General features: G+C 36.7%; 1 protein-coding gene across 1 annotated transcript; it reads right to left on the bottom strand.

The window, feature by feature from the left end:
- Positions 1-317: 317 nt before the first annotated feature.
- gcfc2 (GC-rich sequence DNA-binding factor 2) lies at positions 318-16,679 on the bottom strand. The gene is made up of 18 exons (XM_053510548.1): positions 16,343-16,679; positions 14,387-14,494; positions 14,158-14,292; positions 13,837-14,076; positions 12,926-13,020; positions 12,650-12,759; positions 12,024-12,207; positions 11,770-11,893; positions 10,454-10,514; positions 9,882-9,967; positions 9,068-9,267; positions 7,963-8,107; positions 6,410-6,531; positions 6,247-6,323; positions 4,691-4,757; positions 1,401-1,547; positions 1,160-1,299; positions 318-908 (listed from the first exon to the last, which is right to left on the bottom strand). Exons 1-18 carry the CDS (start codon positions 16,638-16,640, stop codon positions 791-793), a joined length of 2,457 nt encoding a protein of 818 aa, XP_053366523.1. The 5' UTR covers positions 16,641-16,679; the 3' UTR covers positions 318-790.
- Positions 16,680-17,140: the final 461 nt, after the last annotated feature.

The following is a 17,140-nucleotide window of genomic DNA, read 5'->3' as shown; positions in this document are numbered from 1 at the left end:
GATTCTCAGTTTCATAAATGTACTGTACTGTGCAAAAGTCATGGGCCACACCTCAATCCCAGAGTGTTGGGAACAGACGAGAGGGGAGATGAGGTGTCTGCTCGGGTTGTTACAGTACATCAACAATAAATTTTTACAATTTACATTTAATATGCATAATTAAATAAGATACAATTCATTTAAATTTAAGGCTGGTTCAAGACTTTACAGTGCTGTAGCTGTTGGGTTAAATGTGCTAATAGTTAGAAACACCACAGTGGATTAATGAAAAGCGAAAGGGAAAACCCTCATTAATAAACAAAACAAAATCTAAACAATTTTAAGAACAATGGCACATTTATTGATCACACCATACAATCATTTCTAGGCTATAAAAATAGATTTATTGTTACACCGATATAAAACTGGCGACGCGGTGGTATAGTGGTTAGCACTGCCGCCTTGGACCTCCAGGGGCCGGGTTCCCGTCTTTATGTGCATCGAGTTTGCATGTTCTCCCTGTGCTTGGTGGGTTTCCTCCGGGTACTCCGAGTTCCTCCCATAGTCCAAAGATACGCAGGTTAGGCTAATTGGCGTTTCCAAATTCTGTGTGTGTGTGTGTGTGTGTGTGTGTGTGTGTGTGTGTGTGTGTGTGTGTGTGTGTTGTGTGTGCACGCCCTGCAATGGATTGCCACCCTGTCCAGGGTGCACCCTGCCTTGTGCCCTAAACCTCCTGGGATAGACTCCACGTCCCGCAACCCTGAATACAGGATAAAGCGGTATAGAAGATGAGTGGGTGAGTGATATAAAACTATGACTTTTTTATAGATTCTAACAAATCATAACAGTTGTATTTTTCTGCTAGAATCCTCATGCTCTCAGATGCCTTAATGGTCCAAAGAAGAATCATGACATCAGATAGAAGAGTTCTAGTAATAAAAAAAAAGACATGAAGCATATCATTAGTTATATCTAGTGCTTAACTGCTGACATTTTAATACACGATTCTGAAAGGATGACAGGAGAAGCTTCATTTGTCAGTCACCCCATAGTTTATAGCATAAATCATCTTTTATTTTAGAACAAAAATCAGTTACCAAACAGATAAAAAGCTCCGTGAAACATTCTTCAAATGTCCTGTCACTGTTTAAGCATAACCCCCCCCCCCACCCGCCGTTACCTGCAGCTGGTGGAATCCTTTCTGTCTTTACATAATAAATCTGCTGTCTGCAGAAGATGCTTGCTAAAGTGTTGCAGTTGTGAGACTGATGATCCAGTGCTGAGATCCATGAACCAGGACTTTGGAAAACACTCTGCCACCTATTGGGAAAGAGAAGGGAAAAAAAAATACACTTAGTCATAATGACTGAGACGCCTAACAATAGCTTGCATCTGATTAATGCGTTGCAGTGTACCATTACCTTCTTGCTTTTCTCAATAACGTGCTGTGAATTAGACTCGTTCAGAAGGGTCATCATTAGGTAACGGTTGAGAAGTTTGTCCAGCATCAGCTCCTTCAGGACATCCTGAGCAATCAAGCCATCCCATAATGAAATGTTTCCAAGCAACTTAAAAACAGGATGGTTTGGACATGGATTAATATTGTTACCTACAAAAGTATGCAGGTGACTGATTATACCACCTAAAATTGATTGAGTCTTACCCTAACCTTAAACTAATTATACAAAATACTGAATCAACATGTCATGCCCAAAAGCAAGCAGTCAGATATTAATCCTGAGTTTTAATTTTATTTAATAAAAACACACAAAGAACTGCAAACTGCAAACACTGTTCTGGTCTTTTCATTTCTTTTTACTTAAGTAATTTTAGTATTGATTTAGTACATGCCACTGATAATCATTTCTATAAGAAAGATTTGTTAAAGAACTTGTAAGAATGCACACCAACATTAAAAAACTGTTTACTTCATTTGCTAAAGTTGAAATTTGAAAAGAAACACAGGAGGAAACGTATACAAGATATCACAGGTAATAAAAATACATAGAATTGGTTAAAAGTATTCAGTTTTGAGTATGAATGGTTAGAAACCTAAAGAATGAATGTTGAACTTAAATTTTGGTGTTATTTTAAAATAATTAATTTGGTAATTATTAAAGTCCTTACCATTAAGCGAATTTTTAATAATGCGGATTATTTAAATTTTTTATAAAAGAATGGTTGTGCAACTTTTAGCAAGATTGGGTGAGGTTAAGAAATCCCTCCTTCTGTCTTATGATTGGTTACAAGAATTCAGCCGTGTCCATCATTTGGATAGGTACCTAAAGAATAAAGGTGGGACTTGAATCACATTTTTAAGCGCAGTTTACAAGGTTTTGCAAGATCTTGACTTTTTTTTTTTTTCGCCTACATTTTTTTAAATTTCATTTAGTTACCATGATAAAGAAAATGTGCTCTTTATATGTAACATAAAAAACTGCAAACACTGTCTTTTCATTGCTTTTTACTTCAGTAATTTTAGTATCGATTTAAGACAACATGCCACTGCATAATCTCTTCACTGAAAGAGTGCAAAAATAATTTTTAAGAAATTAAAAATAGCAGACCATGTAGTAGGAGTGATTGTTATTTTCTGCATTGCATTTTATTTTCATCGTGTTACAATAATGGCATTCTTAAATGAAATTACTGTCCAACCAATAATAATACTACTAATAATACTATACTACTACTGCTTTTAATTATTGCTAAAACATGATAAATGTAATGTTAGGGCTCAGCGCTGTAAATGGTTTCACATTCAGGATGCCACAGATGAGGAGTAGAAATGTCTTCTACTAATAAAATTTTTGCTATTTTAGCTCACTTTGTTGGTCTTGATGAGTGACATACTGTAAAAGCAATCTGATAAAGTTTTTAATTTGCACCATGTATAATGTTCTCTCAAATACAGAAAATGTTTATCTACTGTCTTTTACATTTTACTACTTTTTGCTCAGGCGCAGAATATATTTTCTGCCATTCTCTGCCTGGCCAAAAAAGTGTCACCACCTGGATTTAATTAAGCAAGTAGGTAAGAGCCTTCCATTAAATAATTACTGCAGTGATTAATGTGGTTGAGCTGGCAACAAGTTATTTAACGCTAAGAAATGAGGCTGCTCAGTGCATCAGTTAAACAACTGTGTCAGACAAAAACACTTCAATTTACTAGAGAGCATAAAGAATGGACAGTGGAGCATTGAAAAAAGGTCATGTGGTTTGATGAGTTGAGATTTATCCTGTTCCAGAGGGCTGGGTGCATCAGGTTAAAAAGAGAAGTGATGGCATGATGGGCACTGTACGAGTGTCTACGGTACAAGCTTGCGTTATGATCAGGGGTTGCTTTAAATGGACAGGTCTATGTTTAGCAATGTTATGTGCCCAAAAAGTGAGCTTAGCTCATAATGAATGACCAAAAATTAATATGCCAAGATGACACTGCCAGAATTCACCAGGCTCAAATTGTGAAATAGTGGCTCAGGGAGACATCATTTTCACACATTGACTTACCACGGAGTCCAGACCTTAACCCTACTGAAAATCTTCGGGATGTGCTAGAGAAAACTCATAGCGGTGCGAAATAAATGGAACTCTGGATAAAAAAAAATGTTTCGACATTGTATAAGCTTATTAAAACAATGCCACAGTGAATGTGTGCCGTAATCAAAGTAAAAGGCAGCCCAACAAAATATTAGCGTGCAAGTTTTTTTTTTTTTACAAAAACATGACCAAGGATCAATGCATTTTTTGATGCACTGTTTAACCCTGAATTTTAGAGATGGGGCTGTTAGAAAGTATATTTAAATAAATCTAATAATTTAAATAAGTTTATCTGTTTGTTTTAGAGGTTAAATTTTTTATTCAGTTCAATAAAATATATATTTTTTGGAACAATATTCCAAAGGGCCAGACCTTGTTGTATTTTAATGTAGTTTAGAATGATAGTTTATCAGGCTTCCTGAAGGTTTTTTTTTTAGTCCAGTCCCTGTACCTGACTAGTTTCAGAGGAATCTTTTTTGTTTTTTAAGCCTTACAGAGTCCCACAGTATGAATCATTTAAGCATAAAAAACATCTAACTTAAGGCATGAAACTAGTGACAAACAGGTGATGGATGAACAGGCCAGTGATTATTATAATGGTGATGCTGAACAGGCCAGTGATTACTATACTGGTGATGATGAACTGTATAAACAGACAAGAGGGGAAATGTGGTTGCTGCTGTCATAAACAAACAGTTTTTATACTGTATCTTTTAAAACTTTGCAGCCTGCTGCAGTAAAACACTAGTTCCTACTCCTTTAATTTAATCTACATTTGTAGCAAGAGACACCGTCACGAAACAACTTTAATAAAGTCACGTAAGTACTGTAAGTCTAGTGGCAAGAAAAACTCCCCAATTCGACCTGAAAAGAAAATCCTACATGGAACCAGACTGAAAAGAGAACCACATAATGCAATTATAAAGCACTACTCTATTACATCCGTATATTAAAGAGTCAAACAGTACCAAGAATGTTGGAAGAATGTTCAGTATGACACTAATCTTTCTAAAGAAGGCCTGAGATTTAAACATACTGTAAACTGTTCTCTAGAACCATAAACTTTAAAGTATTTCTGCAGGAGAATCCACAGATTACATGCATTCAGAGCTCAACAGCCAGACTGGTCTTAAGATTTTAAATCTGAGTGGAGAAGTGGAAAGCACTGTACCTTAACGGCACTCCAAAACTGTTGGTTCTGAAACTGAAATTGTGGGGAAGTCTTGTCATCCAAATAACTAAAAGATACAACAAAAATATATAATGTAAAAGTGTTAGAAGACTGATGTTTAGATCTTCTCTTCTGTACGAGGACGAGTAAAATATGTACATATATCTACATTCTTTGTATATCAACAAATGAACAGACCTACAAAAGTTATAAGAAAATATAATTAAAACAGAAATATAAAATATAAAAATTACACAGAATGTACAAAGTGTATATGTACACTGAACAGTATAAAAAAAATATAAAAGGTAAATATATGGCATGAGGGTACGACAGCAGCAGTATAAGTAAAACATGAAGTGAAATGATTGTGTGTGTGTGTGTGTGTGTGTGTGTGTGTGTGTGTGTGTGTGTGTGTGTGTGTGTGTGTTTTTTGCGTGTGTAAGCAGGAGTGATATTGTCCACATTCTAAAGTTCAAGTCAGTCCTCCTTTTATGTGTAAAGCAAGAACAATTTATGAATTTATGAAAAATTAAAACACTCACTCTCTCATCGTCTATACCGTTTTATCCTGTGTACATGGTTGTAAGGGGCCTGGAGCCTATCCCAGGAGACTTAGGGCATGAGGCGGGGTACACTCTGCACAGGGTGCCAACACATCGCAGGCCACACACATACACACACTTAGCCTAATCTCCATGTCTTTGGACTGTGGGAGAAAACTTAAGTACCCGAAAGAAACCCACCAAGCACGGGCAGAACAAACTCCATGCACACAGAGACAGGAATCGAACCCGGACCCTGGATGCCACCACAGGTAAAACATAATAATCTTTTTATTTGACTCATCCTCATACATGAGGGAAGAGGACTTTATTTTTATTAGTTTAAAGTCAGAATTCTAAGGAAATCTTTTGTACATCAAATTACACTATTTTATATTTTGATTTCAGTCTGTTAAAAAGCAATTAGAGCAATCGAAAAATTTTCCAACCACACACGCATATTGTTAAAACTAGCAGCTGTAAATCTAGCTGGGAGGAACTGGAACAACTGGGTGAGTTTGTTTAGCTTGCAAAGCCTTGTATCCATAGAATTTCTATTTGCAACCTGACAAAAGACTACACACCCTGCTATAATCACTCACTCATCATCTATACTGCTTAATCCTGTATACAGGATCATAGGTAGCCTGAAGCCTATCCCAGGAAACAGAGGAGGCGCGGCGGGGTACACCTTGGACACGGTTCCAACCAATCGCAGGGCATACACACATACACACACTTATTCGCACACATGCAATTTGGGAACACCAATTAGCCTAATCTGCGTATCTTTAGACTGCAGGATTAAGCCGGGTACCGGGAAGAACATGCGGAAACAGACGGAAATTGATCCTGGACCCTGGAGGTGCTAGGTGCTAACCACTAAGCCACCTTGTTAGAAATAATATTTATAATTACCATTAATAAATAATATTTACACAATATCTAATAAAAAGCAAGTGTTGCAGTATTGAGGGTCTTCTAGAAAACATCAGCTATTTGCATCCCTACCTTTTCGGATAAAGAGGGATGAACACATCGTTGTCCACAGCACTCCTAAGTCTCTGGGTTACAGCTTCCAGAAAAGCCTATGAGGGATCGTACACATCACATTAGATGTTAATGGCAGAAACCATTTACAACACCAGTGCTGTAAAAGTCTGTAGATCGATACCTTCACAGGCTTGCTCTGTTCACCATCGAAAACATTGTAATCCTCCTGGATCCTCTTGCAAAGTGACGTCAGACACTGAGACTGATTCAGAGACAAAGGGTCCCACACGAGCTCGACAAAACCTTGGAGGTAAAACAAGTAAAACTAGTGAATTAATTAAGACATTTCTAAACAAAAAGATCAGTGTGTAGTGAGATTATATGTCATGAGTTAGGTGCACATTCCAAAACAAAAAACACTCAAGATGAACTATGTATATTTTCCAACTTCGACCTGATGTTAAGGTTTCCTAGCACAACTAACCCTACATGTAAGTAGCAAGATTTTTTCAAAGAATACTCAACATATAGTGTAATCCAAAATCATGTTTAATTCCTCCTTCAGCACAACCTTATTTTTTCAAATAAAGAACCTTGCATTTCAACACTCCATATAATACACTTAATCAGCTAATTAAACATCCTGAATATTTTCCTGAAAACTACATTCCCTTTCCTGAAAACTTAAACAAAAAAGACCTGTCTTTTTTACTTGAGACACCTTCCAAAACTTTCCCACAGAACACTTCACCACATCAAATTAAACATTACAGTCTCATATAGTCAACTACTGTGCGCGCATGTACTGCTTACCATAACACTATAACCATGTGTGCACATATGCGTACAGCCTTTTTTTTTGTGCCCAAGTGTACTAACTGTTCTTTAGTAAATGTACTGCAGCAACAGCCCCTGTTAAGAAAAAGGTTAAAAAGGCTGTAGCAGTGCAAGAGATGAATCTGTTTAAGAACAATGCAACGTCACATTTCTGCAAAAGCAAGTCTCATTAGAGAGGTTCCTTGTTAAAGATGTCGTCCTACACTGTAGCCCCCCTCCTCCTCTACTCTCACACCAGCTCAAATCAAATTCAAATTTTATTTGTCACATACACAGTCATACACAGTACGAAATGTAGTGAAATGCTTACACGACCGCCAGTGACCTTAAAAAGAGAATTACAGCTTATAATAAGTAATAAATATGAATAAAAGAAATTCGATAGAAAAATTAAATTTAAAAAAATAAAAATAAAATTTAACTACGAAAAATAGAACTAAAAATAGAAACTGAAGATAGAAATATGCTGTACAAAATAGATATATACTGTACAAATAGAAATATAATGGTGTGCAAATCTGCATAGAAAAAGTGTCTTTGTGCAATGGTTATTAAAGTGTCTTTGTGCAATGGTCCAGAATGTAAACATAAACATGTAGTGTAGATGAGAAGGTAGCTACAATTCTTTTCAAAGGTAAAGTGCAGATTGATTTTTTTTTTTTTTTTTACTTTATATTTTGTATTATTTTTTTTAATTAATTTAATTATTAAACTATATGTATTTATTATTTTTATTAAGAATATTTTTGACTCATGAAACGAATCATCAGAGTTAACCATTATTTCTTATGGGGAAACTGGCTTTGATATACAACTATAAGACTTCAGAAGAATACAACGTACTTAAAAGGTAAAACAATTAGCATATTATGTTAAGATTCAGAACTTGAGTTTTACCTCGAATTTTGGGCAGGATGGCCTTCTCCACGGTCGCAGGAAGTGTTTTCTCATCAGCATTCTCGCATTCTTCATAGCCTTGTCCATGACAGAATTTCTCGACAGCAGCGTACCATGGAAGTGCTTCAAAATCTCCACCCTCTGTCTGAGATTAGCATAATTTTGCTTGTAAGATTGTTACTTTTTAAAAACATGCATTGTGGCGAATGAACACTTTATCGTTGCACTGCACAGGAGCCTTGTTAAAAACTCTTTCGAATTGTGAGGAAGGGAAACTTTTTCGAGATCTCTTCATATCACTCAACAAGATTTAGATCAGGGCTCTGACTGAGACGTTTCCAAAATGAAGATGTTTCTTTGTCACAATGGATTTGTGCTTTGGGTCAGTATTGTGATAGAACCTGCATTTTTCAGCTCTGTCTAACAGAGGCCTGCAGGTTTCATGCCAAAATAGATGTTTTTTATTTGAAGCTATCCATGATCACCTGCCCTGACTGAAGTGAACCCAATCCAGAGCAGTGTGCTGCCATTACCATGCTTTATTTTTGATATTTTGTGTTTTTGAATTACTAACCTTCTTATACAGTAATATCTTGGGATTAAGGCCAAACTTATCTGTTGTATCACGGTTTTATCAGTGAAAAATATCTGACATAATTAATTTTCCCTTGGTTGTGAAAGCATAGGGGAAAAAAAGCAAATCTGTAACAATAACTGAGAAGTAGAGGCTATAGTTGTGTTCTGTAATCCTGTTTTTTTATTTTTCACGGGTTTGGAAAAGCAGTCAGAAATGATGATCAAAAGACAAGGTTTTAATTTAGGTGTGTAAAGTAATACTATCTACAATAAAAAATAAGAAAGCTAAAGAAAACATTTAAGTTTTTCAGACTGAGTTTGAGCAAAGAAGAAAGCTTATGACATGTTTGGAGGTTAATCATTCCCTAGTGCTGTAATGATACGCAAGTGTTAACATTCTTTGAATCACCTTGTCTTTTTACAGAACGATCTTTGCTTTTGAGGTAGCAAAATGATCTGTTAGTGGTAACAAACAAAAAACCCACACATTTATCATGTGAAGTGAGAAACTGTGTGTGGAGTATAATACCTTGAGAGGGTTCCAGTCAATGAGCTGGTGTCGTATCAAAGGAGCCAGGAGTTTAGGAAGACACAAACTGATGTAGGCGTTGGTATAAGACTCTGGAAACGAGACACGCCACTCGTTAAACCTGGACAGGATTTTCTTCACGTCTGAGAAGTCGACCTGAACATCAGCAAAAATCTCCTCACTTCTCTTTAGTATTTCCTCTAAAGAGCAAAGACAGAGATTCTGCATTAGCATTGCAGTGACAAATCTATGTATATGAGTCACTTTCATGAAGTTGTTGTGTCTGGTAAAAAAATAATTTGAGGGTAATAGATAACATCAAGATGTTTTTTAGAATTTTTGTCTGTCCATTTGTGCACATATCAAGCAAAAACTACTGAATTAATTTTAGTGTTTTCTTTCATGTATATATGGCTGAGAGCTTGAGGTAACATATAGAGTTTGTTTCATCACATTCAGCACACAGGAACAGAAGATATACTTTAAATATAAAATTCTCTTATAAAAAAAATAAAAAATAATAATAAAATCTCAAAATTCAACAGACAGTATGTTTTTAAATACGATTATGAGTGTGCAGGTGAAATATACTTAATAAATGCAATCTCATGCCTTCATTCCGTGGTAACAAAATTTTTTGTTAATTGCAAAATTCAACAGACAGCATTGTACATTTTTAAAAAAGCGAGTAACTGTGCAATTAAATTCACGGGCACATTTAGTGAATAAATAAATATGTTTTAAAATAAGTATATTGTGCTGTCAAAAGTTGATACAATCATTTTAATACATAGAATCTGAAGCGAAGACGCACTTCTTTTACTCTGTAATTCTGCCTCCTGTTCTGCTGTTGGTTCCAAATCTGCCCGGACGTTCCCACATTCTTCCTTTAACAGCTCACTGGAATATAATTAGAGATTTATAGATCATGCAAAAGTTTAAAGAAAAAAACAGCACGTCCATCAACTCTTGTTTTTGTGGATGGTGAAAGAGGGCACTGTAAAACACCGCAGTCCAAAATCTTTTTCCATAGGTTTTTACTTGAGTTGATGTCTAGTGACTGACAAGGCCACAGCATATGATTTACATTATTTCCATTCTAATGAAACCATTTGTTGAACCCTCATGACCTGCGGATGGTGACATTGTTTTCCTGAAAGAGACTGCTCCCATCAGGAAAGAAGTTTGTCATCATAGGAATAAAGTGATTAGTAAAAATAACATTGGACTGATTTGCAGGGACCCTTTGCTCCAAGAAGCCAAGTCGACCCAAATCATGCCAATATAAAGCTGCATAGCCTGACTACACGTTAAAAAGTTTTCCTTGATATATGTTCCTGCTGCATTAAGAAATTAATTCATGCATCATGTTGAGTCGTCTCTCACCTGTCTTGGGTTGTGTTGGTTTTCCCCAGTGCTTCTCCATTGCTTGGTGGATTAGTGCTGTCTATAGGAGGACATGTTATAAGATATAAATGATTAATCATTTCCTAATGGAGGACGAGAAATCTTCAAGAGTGCTGTGGTGAATGAGTGCAATAAAACTATAATGGATTCAGAGTGAGAACCATCAGAGATGCTCGTGAATTTTTTACTTGTAGTTTTAAGTATTAACTTGTAGTTATGACTAATTATAGCAAAAAAAATTTATATATGTATGTATAAGATAAATATCATGCCTGATACATTTACGTTGGTTTTTGCAACACCCAGTACATACAGTGGGGTTCAAAAGTCTGAGACCATATTAAAAACCAACTGTAAATAAACAGTACTTTTTTTTTTTAGAATAAATCTTAAATATTTCATATTTAACATTTCTAGGTTCCTGTGTAAAAGCTGTGAACATTGTGATATCAACCAAACTGCTTTCTACAATAGGTCAGATTCTTCTCATGAAGCATTTATTTAGAGGACACTTAGAATTTAATTTAAAATGAATCATAAGGTTTTGTCCAAATGTGACTGATCAAGTGCTCCGTGTCATTAGAGCAAAAAGGGGCAGACACAATAAGAGGGGTGTTCAAATCAAACCAGGACTTTTCAGTCAGTCAATCATTTAAATCAATCAAATCATTCAATCGATCATTCAAATCAATCAATCAATTAATCAATCAATCAATCAATCATACAAATCAATCCCCTGGTACACGAATACAGTTATTCAAGCGTTTTACTAGTGATTGAAAACCAACAAGGCAGAAAGTTTTCTCAGAGTGTTGGGGTCATGATCAGACTGCCTGCTTTATGTCTAAAACTCTGGCATCCCAGGAACTCCTTTAATACCCCAAAATATGTGGGAGCAAGTTCAGACCCAGCCAAGGTTCTGTAACATGCAAACGGTGTCTGTGAATGGTTGTGTGTACAGTTTCCACAGACATGTGCGTCTCTTCCGCAAGTTGGTGACAATTTATCCGTCAATTTTCAAGAATCAGGAGTCACCAAGCCACCTTAGCTGTAATCGTCATTCACTGACATATGGTCGCCTTTAAAACGTTTCCACCATTCAAATGTCTCACAGTACTGTTGTTGAAGTCTTCTGTAAATGTCCCAGTATGACTTGAATGCTTCTCATACTAAGGGACTGAGTATGTAATAGTATTAAATTAGAAATATCTGTATATTAGAAGCATCGTAACTAATGCTCTCAGTGACCATATTTAGTGTAACATGTGCGCGTAATGCAGTAACCATCCACTTACACGTTAATTGCTGGAGGTGTCTAGAGCGTTCCTGAACTGCGTTTCTTCTTTGACACAACAGCGCCTCCGCCTGGTCAATATACAGATGGTGCATGTCCAGCTCTACGGAGTTTATCAGCTGAATCTATAACAATCATAACACATTGCATTAACGAAATCTTAAAAACGTAACACTTCTAACTCACATGTCAAGTCTGGGATTAATTCTGATGTACGTGGTAGAAGGTATAAGGTACGAGTTATGCTCTCCTGACCTTCTCAGACAGGCACTCCACCAGGTTCTGGGTGAAAGTGTTCATGCTGCGATAGAAGAGGAGCTGGCTGTCAGCAGGATGGTTCTCCAGGTTCTCCACAGCACTCCTCGCGCTCTCTATGTCCTGCTGCATCCTCCTGAGCTCAGCTTCATGAGCTCTCTGCACCTCCTTTAGAGATTCAAGCCTAGAGAGATACATGCAAAAGAAAATAAATCTATAAATTGCTAGTCATTTGACTTATTGGTTAAAACTTGGGTCAGACAGATAGGGGAATTATGATTTGGGAGCATAAGTCCTCAGTGCAGGACAATGTGGTAGAGATCTGCATGCTTTTAACTCAAATTCTGTACTTTGTTTGCGAAGTAGGTATGTTTGTAAGGACCTAGTTGAGACATTTTTAAGAAATTTAGTTGGGCATCATTACAGAAGACCATAGGTTAATGAGTGATCATGGTACACTGGTATATTTTATACACTGTATGTTAATGATAGCTTGTGGGTTGGTCACAGTCCTCTAGGCAATACGTTTTATTTAAAACCAATCAATACAATTTAAAATACAAGTTAATGCAACACAGTTCATAATATTTAATAATTATATTGTACAAGAAGAATAAAAAACATACTTTCCAGTAATTCTCTTCTTTATGATATCAATGCTGACTGGAGAAAGAGTCTTAGGGATGTCAAACATTTTTTTTCGCCTGAGAGGTTTGAAATAATTTCCACTTTGCTTCTGAAAACAAAAGTACCAATAGTAGCATAAAAAAATATGTCAAAGTTAATACCTTAAATTTTGCTACTCAATTAATGAACTCAATTTTCTTGAACAACAAGAGAAACAAAACAAACAAACAATAATAATAATACAACCAAAGAATAAATGAATAAAAGACATTCACCTGGTATCTTTTAACACCTTTTCCAATCTGCTGCTCCTCCCAGAGGTGCTGGTCCTCCTCCTGGCTATCAGAGAAACTCCCTTCGCTCCCACTCCCTAGCGAGGATATTCGGATTTTCAGAATATATTTTAACACATTTTTTGACAGTTACTTTTATACATGTTCCTGAGGGGCGATAAAGTAAAACCGAGACTTTTGATTATAATTACCAATTACAGTTAGGAGAGTGAAACTTCATTTATTTCTCTATATAATACTAAACTAATGCACTTTTCCCAGTGTTTCACTAGTGCTTGGATACCACCAAAGTAGAACATTTTCTTAGTATGCTGGAGCCATGATCAGGCTGTCTGCTTTGTGTCTAAAATGCTGATATGCTCCCAGGAACTCCTTTAATGGCTTGGACATGTGGAAATCCTTTGGAGCAAGATCAGGACTGTATGAGCGATGTTGCAATAACTCCCAGCCGAGTTCCTGTAATGTGTAAGTAGTGTCTGTGAATGACTGTAGACTGTTCCCACAGACAGATGCGTCTCTTCCACAAGTTGGTAACAAGTCATCTGTCGATTTTCAAGGATGACACTCCAAGATAAGTCAGCTTCATATTCATAAGAGATTTTCATTTGATTGAACATTCATTTGATTGAACACACCTCTTACTTGTAACAAATACAACACAGTTAATTATCACTTACCTAATTATCATCTAAGGAATGACAGAACAACATGTTTATGCACATTTAACTATTAATTGGGGGTATATTAAACATTTAATATTATACAAAAAAATCTTCATTAAGGAACAGAAGAAACCCAAAAGAAACCAAAAAATAAGCTGTGAGGTCTGTTTAGATTTTAATGATAAGGCTCCTCGCATGTGCACTGCTTTATATCTACTTTGCATCCCTTACCCATTTTCTCCGTCATGCGCTCTCTAAGTGTTTTGGGTTTGGGCGCGAACTCGATCCTGCGTTCATGATCATCTGGCTCATCATCACTGCCATGTTCTCCATCGCTCTCGTCCTGCACTCTGTCTCCAACCTCAACGTCATTTTCCTCATCTGCTTCAAGAGGGATGTAGTCCCGCTGCGCCCTTGCTCTCCTCCTTTGGTCCTTAGCTGCACGGATCTTCTCTGCATTAGGGATGTTAACTACAGTAGGAAAGACACAATCATATACTGTATCAAAAAAACAGTGATTAAAATCCAATGATGAGACCTGACTCAGCTTACCGGTTTTTTTTTTGAAAGATTCAGTAGAGCTGGAGGAGCTGGAAGCTGTAGAGTTTGTTTCATCATCGCTGTCTGGAGACATGTCCTCAGCGGAACTGCTCTCGGATTGCTCCTTAGGCTTAACGTCTTCCACATCTAAACAGAGTGAAAGTAATCAATGGGTAAGATTCTTGGCTTAGATAAAAGCTCTGGTTATGGAGTCAGTACGCTGAAAGATGACATGACAAACCTTGTTGTGAAGTGGTCACCTTAACGGGAGAATCTTCCTTTTTGCGAGCATGGAAGACCACAGCTTTGTTTACAATTCTTTTCAACTTGAAGTCACTCTCGGCCAAACCTGCATTGCACATGGATTTTTTTTTTTTTTAGAAACACTAGCCAGCATTGTTCTTTAACATTTCTAGAATCCCCTTAAAAAATTTCTGAATTACCTCAATATTTTTTTTATTCTTTCTTTTTTTATGTTATAATCATTAGGCTGGCAACAAACCTGGAAGGTCACTTCATTTACATTTAGTACAAGTGTTAATGAAGTGGTGTTTGTTTATATATATATTCTTTTTAAAATAGTATATGTATATATTAAATTGATGATCATGTTGCATCCATAACCACTTAAGTGTTAATGCTGTGATAAGTCTTGTGGTTCACATAAGCCTTATTGTCGGTGTGCAGGGCGTTTTAATGTGTGCAAGTAATGGCTGTGTGGACTGTTCCCACAGACAGATATAACTCTTCCACAAATTAATAACAAATTATCTGTCAATTTTTTAAAGGATCACACACTGAATGGTCACAGGAACGACTTTACTGGGCTCCAAGATACCTCAGCCGTGGCAGACTTTCACGATTGTACTTTAAAATGTTTGCACCATTCATTGTCAGTGTGCAGGGCATTTTAATGTGTTCCATGGATGATGCCCACAACTCTAGGGAAACCAACAATGTACATGAATGCACCTTGTTTTCCAGTGATTTCACGCTGGGTGGTGGGAAAATGCATGAATCTGTACACGATCTGTGGTGCTCTAAGAGCAAAGTTTGATTAATTATCTCTGACACTGACCCAAATTAGTACTGTTTCAAAGCTGCATCTTCACTGGTATTTAAAAAAAAAGGAAGGAAAGTAACAGTCACCTGTGGAAACAGCATACTAAATGTCTGTTAATAGAACAGTTGCATACTGCACATGATCTATCAGAAAAAGTATCCCGTTTTTGTCCAAATGTATCATTTATGAGCTCTCAAACTAGGATATATACGGAAATCATTTCACTATGCTGTACGGTACATTTAATAAACTACTGAATCTTAATGTCCACTACCTGTATTTACGATATTATAATGGTCACAACCCAGTGCTCTTGATCATAAGGGAGGATCAAGTCATGCGTGTTAATCATCATCTAGCCCTTGAGTTATGTTTTCAGGTGGTGTACATGCTCTTGGCCAAACAGTGACTGGAAATCTTAAGAACACTGCTGTGTCAGTGACGTGCTGACCCAAAACAGTTCCCATCAGATGATGTGCTGTGGTGCTCGCTATCCAGTCAAGGACAGTTTATAGGGGAAGCTGACAAATTATAAAGGGCAACTGCTGGTCAGGTGAGTGCACAATTCACAAGATCTCAGATAAAAGAGGGACAGTTTTCACAGTTCTCTATGACATACACTACATGGACAAAATTATTTGGCCAAACCTGCAACAACATTGTACCCAAACACATGTACTTTAATATGGAGTTGGTGCTCCTTTCGCAGCTATAACAGCTTCCTCTCATCTTGGAAGGCTGTACACAAAATTTTGCAGTGTTTCTGTGGGGATTCTTTCTGTGCTCATTCATTCTGTAAAGCATTTATGAGGTCAGGCACTGATGTTGGATGAGAAGGCCTGGCTCACAATTTCTGTTCCAGTTCAGCCCAAATGTGCTCGATGTGGTTGAGATCAGGGCTCTGTGCAGATTAGTTAAGTTTGTCCACACTGAACCCATCCATCCAACCATGTGTTTATAATCCTTGCTTTGTGCACTTTCATTTTGGAATAGAAAATAACTTGATGAAATGATGAAGCATTAAGTTGCCTAACTGAAACACCAGAATTCAATAATTAACATGTTTGGCCTGATACTTCTGTCCATATAGAGTACTTTACCTGTGAACAGGGGAGAACCCAGACTGAGACTCACCTTCTTTTTCACCCAGGAAGCTAAGGGTTTGACTCTTCTGAGAAGACTTTTTGTCGTCTTTAGTCTGAGTGTGAGGTGCCCCCGGCTCCTGTGTGTGCTCTGGACTGGACTCAGCGCCTCTGTATGGAGGAGTGTTGCTGGGTTTGGAGCTGCAGGAAATCCCTCTGCGCGCGCTCAGCTGCTTTACACTGTGCACCTCCGCTTCTCTCACGGTCTCAACGACTTGCTCTCTTTCATCTTCTTCACTCGAGTCGTCTTTCCTTTGTCTAAAATTCCTTCTTGCTTTCTTGTTAAACATTCTGCTGTAAATTTAAAAGTCTCCTACTCTTACAGCACACGGAAGCAGACCGTTTCTACTTCTGGGTCACGACGTGTCAAAATAAAAGTCTTTTAAAAGCGAAGCTTCATTGGCATGACTGATACTTTATGGGTATTTGTGTAGGCTAAGCTTAGAGAGAATTCTGAAGAAAATAACAAGAATACGTATTTTTAAAAAAGAGATAGTACTTAAGTAATGAAGAGAAAAATAAAAATACAATAGTATAAAACAGAAAAATTAATATAATTTAAAAAAATACAATTTTGTCAATAACAAATAATTATTTTATTTGGTTTAATTTGTGAGTTTGTTTTGTTTGTTAAGTCGTTCTTAATAAAAGTGTCTGATAAATGAGAAACATAATAAAAATAAACAATTTTAACTCCACACTATATTCCATATATAAAAGTACAGTAATTCGTGCAAATTCTAAGTCAATCAAGTAATATTTCACATTAATTGCATAAGTAATTAAATAC

The sequence above is a fragment of the Clarias gariepinus genome, chromosome 13 (genome assembly GCF_024256425.1).
Source record: "Clarias gariepinus isolate MV-2021 ecotype Netherlands chromosome 13, CGAR_prim_01v2, whole genome shotgun sequence".
Lineage (NCBI taxonomy): Eukaryota > Metazoa > Chordata > Actinopteri > Siluriformes > Clariidae > Clarias > Clarias gariepinus.
This window is presented reverse-complemented; position numbering and strand designations above follow the sequence as displayed.

Excerpts from the sequence above, each read along its gene's own strand:
- gcfc2 (XM_053510548.1), bottom strand. The coding sequence starts at position 16,640 with ATGTTTAACAAGAAAGCAAGAAGGAATTTTAGACAAAGGAAAGACGAC. Across the intron at positions 12,760-12,925 it reads AAGGTGTTAAAAGATACCAG|AAGCAAAGTGGAAATTATTT; the intron begins GTGAATGTCTTT and ends TTTTGTTTTCAG. Across the intron at positions 6,532-7,962 it reads CATCCTGCCCAAAATTCGAG|GTTTTGTCGAGCTCGTGTGG; the intron begins GTAAAACTCAAG and ends TTTACCTCCAAG.